Here is a 9,019-nt window from a genome sequence, read left to right on the forward strand (position 1 = left end):
TGGATAGAATAGAGACCTTGACAAGTTCAGAGTTCGCATGGCTGGCTAAATTTCTTAAGCTTCACCCTTCGTTCCGCTTTTACGTTTCCTCTCTTGTTCATAAACTTTTCTGTCTCCTTGTCCGATTTTTTTTTTCCTGCGGTCGGAATCGTTCACATAAGCTTTATCATTCTAGCCATATCTGATAATCAAAAGAATTCTTGCATTTAAAATAAGAAATTCCAGCTCCAGATTCTTACAGTAGTTGGAAAAAAGATGAAGTTCGGGAAAGAATACGTTTCGCAAATGATCCCAGAATGGCAACAAGCGTACATGGATTACGCTTATCTCAAGACCATTCTCAAAGACATTGAAGCTTCCAGGCAAAGATCTGACAAACCTCAGGCCGCTGCCTTGAGACGCAAGTTATCTATGCGCCGAGCTTTCAGCGGCTTAACGAAGAGGTACAGCTTCAACGTGTCGGCCATAGATTCCGACAGTCCAGACGTTATGGTTAGCGCCGTGACTCGAGAAGACGGGACAGATTCCATCGAGACGACATTCTTGAAAGCTGCAGAGGCAGGAGGAGATACTGAGCTGATGTTCTTTAGAACCCTAGATCGTGAGTTCAACAAGGTGAATGACTTTTACCGGTCGAAAGTGGAGGAGATCGTGAAGGAGGCTGTGGCTCTGAACAAACAAATGGATGCTTTCATTGCTTTCAGGGTCAAAGTCGAGAAACCCTCTTCTTCTTGGAACTTCACAGAGTCTGTTTCAGTCGATATGAATGCCTTAGCTTCCGAGGGCTCTGCTTCACAGTCACACAGTAAGTTTCTCAGATCGCTTGTCCTTTTGAACACAGAGATTTGCAGACCTTTCACTGCAACCTGAAGAGATTGATCTAAATCTTTCAATTAGCAAGTCTGATTTTTTTTTCTTTTTTTTTTTGGATTGATAAACAGGAAGGACACTAGCTGATCAGATGGGCTCAAAAGTGGAAGATACTGCCCATGAGCGACGCAGTAATGATACCGAAAACGGGACCCTACCTTCCCTCGACGAGAATGTTATGTCTGATCAGACACCTGAGGGGTTTAAGCGTGAAAGGGAATCGCCAATGGATGTTCTTGGCCATATCACCCTGAACAATACACTGGAAACTCCTCAGTCCACCATCAGGAACATCCTCAAGGTCACTAAGCAGGAAGAGCTCAAGTTCACCAGAGAGAATCTGAAGAAGATCGAGGAACGACTCAGACAAGTTCTCATTGAGTTCTATCACAAGCTTCGGATAACGAAGAATTTCAGGTCTGTTTTCGCAGTTTAAACCAAAAGTTTTCAGGAGGGTTAAGCTTACTTTCTGCCAAAAAAAGAATCCTTAAAGCTCTGAATCCATGTGTTGTTGATGATACAGCTTCTTGAACACCTTGGCTTTCTCGAAGATCATGAAGAAGTATGATAAGGTACTTACAGCAGTGACTCGAGTGGCAAAACCAGTTTTGGAGACTTATCAACTCTTTCTCTTCTTTCAGGTTGCTTCAAGAAATGCAGCTAAACCGTTCTTGGAAATGGTGGATAGCTCCTATCTCACAAGCTCTGATGAGGTAAAGAGATTGATTTACAAACTCGCCCTCGTCTTTTCACGGCCCCTGAAAAAGAACTTCAACGGGAGCTTTATATGTACACAGATTAACAACCTTATGTTGAGAGTGGAATCTACCTTCGTGGAGCATTTCGCCAATGGAAACCGGAGCAAAGGAATGAGCCTCCTAAGACCAAAAGTGAAAAAAGAACAACACCGGATAACATTTTCCACTGGTAAACTAAAGACTGGAGAGATTAAAGAAAATGGCTGAAGTATGTCATGGACTAATACCTCTTCTTCTTCTTCTCCAGGCTTTTTGGCTGGATGCACTGTCTCCCTCATTATAGCTCTTGCTCTGATCATCCATGTCCGTAACATCACGGGCAAAGAAGGGCAGAAACTCTACATGGAAACGATGTTCCCACTTTACAGGTGATGCACATGAACGACCAGTAGTACTCTTTGAATTGTGATAGATCAACATTTCTTGCTATAACAAGTAATGATAAAAATAATGCAGCTTGTTCGGGTTCGTGGTTCTGCACATGATCATGTACGCTGCTAATATATATTTCTGGAGGAGATACCGAGTGAATTACCCCTTCATATTTGGATTCAAGGAAGGCACTGAACTGGGTTTCAGCCAAGTTCTCCTCTTCAGTTTTGGTCTTGGTACACTAGCTCTGTCTTCTGTGCTGTTAAACCTTGATATGGAAATGGACCCCAAAACAAATGACTACAAGACCATCACTGAGCTTCTTCCTCTTTTTCTGGTCATTGTAAGTTTCACTGAACCCAGATAGATAGAGATATTATGTATCTGTATATGTATATATCTCTAATACAATCACCTCCTTTGTGTGGTGACTGGTTTTCATACACATTTACAGATTCTGATCGCTGTTGCTCTCTGTCCATTCAACATCTTTTACCGATCAAGCCGGTTCTTTTTCCTTGCCATTTTGTTTCGATGCGTGGCCGCACCACTTTACAAGGTACGTACTCATCTCTGAATCCATTCATCTGCAATAAAATAACATTGAAGAAAACGAGAAACATATCCAAGTTTCCAAAACTCTGCAGGTGAATCTTCCAGATTTCTTCTTGGCAGACCAATTAACAAGCCAGGTATGCATCATCATCATGGGTATCATATCATCACCTTCTTTTATGCATTAAAAACCTTCTAATGCAAGAGGAGGTTTCTCAATGTCCAAAATCACATATCTGTGCAGGTCCAAGCACTGAGGAGTCTAGAGTTCTATATCTGCTACTATGGTTGGGGAGACTTTAGGCTCAGACAAAACACATGCAGATCGAGCGATGTATACAAAACATTCTACTTCATTGTAGCAGTCACTCCTTACTGGTCTCGCCTTCTCCAGTGTCTTAGAAGATTAATCGAAGAGAGAGATTCAAGACAAGGGTTGAATGCTCTCAAGTATTTCCTGACCATCCTCGCCGTTTGCGTAAGAACAGCTTATAGCCTTGACAAAGGAATCAAATGGAAAGTCACTGCTTGGGTGTTTTCAGCCATTGCTACCTTTTATGGCACTTACTGGGACATTGTTGTTGATTGGGGATTACTTCAGAGAGGAAGCAGAAACAGCTGGTTGAGAGAGAAGCTTCTCATTCCTCACAAGAGTGTGTATTTCATTGCCATGGTAAGCAATGACAATGGAAAATCCCTGATTGAGCCAAAACGCGTTCCGGTTTCAGTTCCTTTAAAACGTGTTTTTTTCCCTTTCTTGCAGGTGTTGAATGTTGTGTTGAGGTTCGTATGGTTACAGACAGTGCTGGATTTCAGGTTCTCGTTCTTACACCGAGAAACTATGATTGCCCTTCTCGCCAGCCTCGAGATTGTACGCCGAGGCATTTGGAACTTCTTCAGGTAACCTATTTACGAGGCTATTTTCTTGTTGGAACTGCAAGAATTTTTTCCGAAACTCCTTTTTAATGGTACTTTATCGGTTGGTTGATGATAAGGCTGGAGAACGAGCACCTGAATAACGTTGGGAGGTACCGAGCATTCAAGTCAGTACCATTACCATTCAACTACGACGAAGATAAAGACTCATAAGTATAATCGCAGCATGAAGATACTCCTCACCAGATTTTGCCAAAGGCAGATGAGTTCCAGTTTCTTCAATCGTTCATCAATAGCTTCTCAGGCCTTTGATGTGAAGCAATAGGTTTTAGAACGAGGTTTTAGTTTTCATGGTGATGGAAAAAAAGCTTTGCCATTCTCTTCCATGCTCTTCAATAAAATGGAACCGTTCTTCTTTTTTTGTCTTTTGCGCCCAATCTACTTAAACCCAAACAAAGAACAGGCAGGGGAGTTTTGGTCAGTCATCCTTGTCAGTTTCATCATCATCGTAGTAATCGAAGGGATGTGGAACCGATTTGAAGGCTCTGTATTTTCCGACATTGTTCAAGTGCTCGTTTTCCAATCTGAGAACCAACAAAGTTTCCTCAATTCCAAAATTTATGGGTATATAAGTCTGCAACAAAGAAAAAAAACAAAATCCATACAGAGTGTGTGGTACCTGAAGAAGCTCCAAACACCACGACGAACAATCTCCAAGCAGGAAGTGATGGTTAATACTGCGATTTTCTGAAGCGATCTCATGTTGAACTCCAGCACCAGCTGCATCCATGCTACTCTCAGTATCACATTCAGCACCTGTTTACATTCCATATATATATATATATATAAGAAACACAAATTATTGGTAGTCTAGTTGTATTAAATCTCATCACATCAAAGCAAAGACATACAAAATAAATGTGCGTCTGATTACCATGGCTGCGAAATAGACACTCTTGCGAGGCACCAAGAGTTTATCCCTTAGGTAAGCATTCTTGGAATGCCTACGGAGCAATCCCCAGTCTATTATGATATCCCAGAAGGTATTCATCACTGTTGCAATGCCCGAGCTTATAAGAGCCAAAATCATCCATTTACGACCCTTTTTCAGTTCAAACGCTGTTCTTATGACGACGGCAATGATTGTTAAAAGATATTTCAGAGCGTTGTATCCGTGGATGGAATCTTTCTCTTCACATAATCTCCGGATGCACTGCAAGATGAAAAATACCAGATTCTTGTTCAGACATGTGAATGGATGAACACATGGGAGAAAAAAAGTGAAATCATGTGATGATACCTGGAGAAAGCGAAGCCAGTATGGTATAACAGCAACAACAAAGTAAAAGACATTATAGACACCATGCTTGTGGCACTTTTTGTGCCTCTGCATGTATTCTCCTAAACCGTAGTAGCAAATGAAAAGCTCAAAACTCCTTATGGCCTGTACCTGATCTCGACCAACCATAGCAGAATCTTGTTGTTCGAATCATCCACATAATAAAACACCGGTAACAAAAAAAAAATTCAAAGTAAAGATTGCTGAACCTGACTGGTTAGGTGGTCAGCCAAGAAAAAATCTGGAAGCCTAACCTGCGAGGAATGGACATAAAGATCAGGTCTATCTTTGCTGTCTAATGCCCAATGTATACAAGGAGTTAAATTAACATACCTTGTAAAGAGGGGCAAAAACGCAGCGAGTTAGAGATCGTATGAAGAATAATCGACTTGAACGGTATATGATGTTGAGAGGACAAAAGAGTATGACTAGAACAATCTGCAAAAGGGGATGGATTAGATCGCACTGACATATGCATTTGATCAATGACTACTACACAATGTGACAAGACTCCAAAGAATCTTACAGCAACCAAACTTAAAGGCATAGCTTCAGATAGTGTCTTGTGATCTTTTATTCTCCAGCCCATATCGAGCTGCAAATTTACAAGGAAACAGATCAAGGCAAGCACTGCAAGACCAGTGCCGACCAGGAAGACTTCTCTGTAACCCATTTCTGTCCCTTGCTTGAAACCAAATATGAAGGTATAGTTGACTCGATAACGCCTCCAGAAGTAAATATTTGCTGCGTACATGAGTATATGCAGAATAATGTATCCAAATAGGCTGCAGGGGGTGGAAATTTAGTTGTTTGTGAGTGAGACAAGAAAGATAATATCTTTATTTTTTCAACAGAAGCTCTCGAATACTAAGACAGAATCATTGCCTGTAAAGGGGAATAATGTTGGTCATGTAAGGGATACCATAGTTCTTCTTCATTATCTTTCTATTCTCTATCTTGAAAACAACAGCGATAATCAGAGCAATGGAACAACCAGAAAAGAAACCTGTGGAAGTTGAAGAATGGGAAAGAAAATCAACTTATTTATAAAACCATTGAATTCTGACTCTCAGGTTTCCTTACCTGAAAAGAAGGTAACTCTGTGCCTTTCTCTTTTAACTTTTGGCCGTAGACACTTCATACCTTCTCTTCTATCTGCATTTGAAAAGTACTTGACGAAAGTAACCTCTACTCTCTCCATTAATCTGGTTACCTCATCAGAGCTACCAATGAACGAGTTATCCACTATTTTCATGTAATTTCTGGACACTTTCCTTGATGCTATCTACAGAATCAGTAGGAAAATATATACATCAAGTATGTCAGTTGCTCAAGCTTAACTTAACAAGGCTGTATGAATGCAAACAACCACTTTGTATCTAACCTTCTCGTACTTTTTCATGATCTTTGAAAATGCCAGGAGATTGATGAAACTGGTTCACAATCAGCAGAATCATAAACACCTCATCAGGAAAAAAAAGGTTATTAACATAATTGCTCCTCTTCACCTGTATTCCTTCAGAAGACGGAGTGTGTGATAGAATTCAACAAAGACAAGCCTCAACTGTTCCTCCGCTTTCCTTAGTCCTTTCTTGAAACTCGGTTCTTCATTCTTAGAATCCCCGAAAACCCCTTTTAAGGTAGAAATAGGAGACTCGAGTGAATTTTTTATTTTCACGCGCTCAAGTATTTCGTGGAGATCCTGCTTGTTGCCAGTACTATTTTCCCCTTCGTGACCATAATCATAACAAAAAACAGGGACAGAATCAGCCACCACATTAAAGGCTTGTTCTTCAGAAATTGCAGTTCTGTCAATACCATTCACCATCTCTATATTTTCACCTGCAGATATACCATATGATGTCAAGAATTTCAAAAAACATAAGCTTCAAGCCTTTGTATCATTTGGTTACCTGGGATTCTCGTCGTGCTCTCGGGTGTATCTGTCATGACAGTATCAGAGGGATGTTTCTCCAGATTCTGGTTATCGACACAAGGTTTTTGAACCTTGATCCGCAGAGCAATAAGTGCATCCATCTGTTTATCGAGCAAAGCAGCTTCATGCACCACTTCATCCACCTTGTCTCGGTAAAATATGTCAACTTTGTTAAGCTCCTCATCGAGTTTTCTGAAGAAAGTTTCTTCGATTTCTCCTCCTCCTTCGAATTTCCTCAGAAAATTCGTCCTATAAAAATTCCTAGAATCATCTTGCTGAACTCGACTATTATCACTGTGTCCTCATCGTCCCCTGCAGTATCTGTATGCCTCGGCTGACACAACAAGCCACTGAAGGATCGATGAAGAGCTCTCTGTTGTAATTCTCTGTAAGACGTTCCAAGCTGCTTACTCTGCTTGTAACTCGATATTTCTCGGAGAATTCTCTTCAGGCCACCGTAATCCATATAAGCTTCAATCCATTCAGGGACCATTTGCTTCTTGAACAGTTTCCCGAACTTCATATTTGTGCAATTCACCTCGACTGACACTATGCGATGTTTGTGAAGAAGACACGTTCAAAGAGACAACTGCGGAAAAGAAACAAATTAGCGGAGATCACCACAATGTATGATTCCTATCCTAGTCTCATGTTATGAACCATAATTAGGTCATGAAGCTGCGAAATAGGAGGCTTGTAGTCGTCGTAGGAGAAACAGAGAGCAGAGATTCCCAAACAGACTATAAAGCCATATTCTCTGACAATACGAGAGAATCCAAAACGAATTGCACTTTCGCATGATGAGTTCATTCCCATTACTACTAAAACATTAGCAATAGAAACTAGGTCCACAGTGAATGGCTCGATGTTTCTCCGCCATGCAGATGAAGCACGAAATTTGAAGAGTAAGTAGATACCTTAATCACGAAGAAACACAGAAAACGTTTTGTCGGAGCAGTCTCAATAGAACATGTTTCTCTGCAGCTCTGGATATGCCAGTAACGATGAGGACGACGAAGAAGAAGACGAAGCGAAAATGGAGAACCTGAAAAGCGTCTCTGTCGGTCTGTTTGCCCTCGGCGTGTGTGCTGCACTGTATGAGTTGGTTACGGCATGAGATCGTCTGTGGTTGAGATCACGTTCTGGGACGTGGTCACCCCTCCATGACCGTTGGATTCTTTATGAGACTGACACGTGGCGTCTGATGGACGCTGATGCATTATGTAGCCGGGACCTACGCAGGCAAAGCCTAGATACTGGTCGATTATTCGGCAGACGCACACCAGAATCGGACACGTGTTACTTCGTAAACCCCGGTATGCTGATTGGATTAGATCTTCTGGACCGACTCTTTAAATAAATTAATGATATTTTCGAACATTAAAATCCATAACTTCCAAAATGGGTCTGAGGCTACAGAACAGGAGCTCATTAAGGGTCCAGTAAGAGATTAATGGACCTAAATGTGTCCAATGAAAAGTTCATTAAAATCATAACGATATCATAAATGGGCCATTGATGTGATCCAACACAAGGTCCGTTAAGGGTTCATGAGGTCCAAAATTGTCCGTCACGCGTCCATATACTTCACAAAAATGTAGAAATGACTCAATGAAAAGCCCATTAAGGTCTCACACTAGTAAAATGGCCCAAATGTCCTAAATGGGTCATTTAGTCGGCCCAATAATGGTCTCAGTGTCCTTTTCGGCGGCCTTGTTAAAGGCCTACAAAGGCCCGACACAAAGCACATTAAAGATTCATAGCGTCGTATAAGAGGCCTAGAGGCCCATTTTTAGCACGGGTCAAAGAGGCGACCCATTAAAGGCCCAATATAATAGCCCAACATTCTTGGCACATTGCGACTTCTCTATTACGATTGTTCTTGTAATGCCATTTTGGAAATTACAGGAAGCAAAATGCTTCTAGTGTTATATTCCACATGGAAAGATAACAATTAGCTTCAATGGCGACGTGTTTGTTAAGTAATCTGGTCACTAAGTCCCTAAGCCAAGAAGAGACTTCATCGCCTTCTTCTTCGATACAACCTTTCCATAAACACTCCTTCCCAGCTTCATTGCTCTTTCCATGGCTTCCATCGTGTTACTGCAACCTCCATTTTTCCTTAGCCTTTCAGTCACCATCTTGACCAATCTCCGATCACCTCCAGTAACTTCAAAAACACTCTCTACCAACATTTCCATGGCAGGAATCTTCCTTCCCCACTTCCTCATCAGTCTCTCTGAGTTATAAGTCTCGTCATATGCTCCCCAGTAAGATGCCCTCAAATACCCTTTCTCTTTCCCGTCGACAGTT

General features: G+C 41.4%; 3 protein-coding genes across 6 annotated transcripts in view; 1 reads left to right on the top strand and 2 right to left on the bottom strand.

Annotated features, from left to right (window-relative positions):
• The first annotated feature begins 129 nt into the window (after window positions 1–129).
• Window positions 130–3,848, top strand: LOC104803357 (phosphate transporter PHO1 homolog 7). Of its 4 annotated transcripts, XM_010527288.2 has the most exons (12): window positions 130–805; window positions 942–1,287; window positions 1,394–1,442; window positions 1,512–1,583; window positions 1,668–1,797; window positions 1,876–1,996; window positions 2,085–2,343; window positions 2,455–2,559; window positions 2,648–2,692; window positions 2,800–3,228; window positions 3,319–3,455; window positions 3,551–3,848. In XM_010527288.2, the coding sequence occupies exons 1-12, from the start codon at window positions 256–258 to the stop codon at window positions 3,642–3,644; spliced, it is 2,337 nt and encodes a 778-aa protein (XP_010525590.1). In that variant the 5' UTR covers window positions 130–255; the 3' UTR covers window positions 3,645–3,848. The 4 variants fall into 4 exon arrangements, with proteins under 4 accessions (XP_010525590.1, XP_010525589.1, XP_010525588.1 ...); XM_010527287.2 differs by having other exon boundaries at window positions 1,394–1,583; XM_010527286.2 differs by having other exon boundaries at window positions 2,800–3,455.
• A 37-nt stretch (window positions 3,849–3,885) lies between these two features.
• On the bottom strand, window positions 3,886–7,761 carry LOC104803356 (phosphate transporter PHO1 homolog 10-like). Its single transcript, XM_010527283.1, is given in 14 exon segments — window positions 3,886–4,015; window positions 4,111–4,247; window positions 4,366–4,644; window positions 4,732–4,881; window positions 4,980–5,024; window positions 5,104–5,208; window positions 5,297–5,555; window positions 5,656–5,776; window positions 5,854–6,055; window positions 6,155–6,203; window positions 6,279–6,612; window positions 6,684–6,989; window positions 6,992–7,295; window positions 7,624–7,761. Coding segments are annotated over 13 exon segments (2,331 nt in total). The 5' UTR covers window positions 7,230–7,295; window positions 7,624–7,761; the 3' UTR covers window positions 3,886–3,909.
• Window positions 7,762–8,538: 777 nt separating this feature from the next.
• The window catches only part of LOC104803358, a 1,912-nt gene continuing 1,431 nt past the window's right edge, over window positions 8,539–9,019 (bottom strand). Inside the window, 2 exon segments of the mRNA XM_010527289.1 lie at window positions 8,539–9,009; window positions 9,012–9,019. The exon segment at window positions 9,012–9,019 is cut by the window's right edge and continues 1,431 nt beyond it. Of these exon segments, the coding sequence (XP_010525591.1) occupies window positions 8,701–9,009; window positions 9,012–9,019 (317 nt within the window). The 3' untranslated portion in view covers window positions 8,539–8,700.

The sequence above is a fragment of the Tarenaya hassleriana genome, unplaced genomic scaffold (assembly GCF_000463585.1).
Source record: "Tarenaya hassleriana unplaced genomic scaffold, ASM46358v1 Cleome833, whole genome shotgun sequence".
In the NCBI taxonomy this organism is placed as follows: domain Eukaryota; kingdom Viridiplantae; phylum Streptophyta; class Magnoliopsida; order Brassicales; family Cleomaceae; genus Tarenaya; species Tarenaya hassleriana.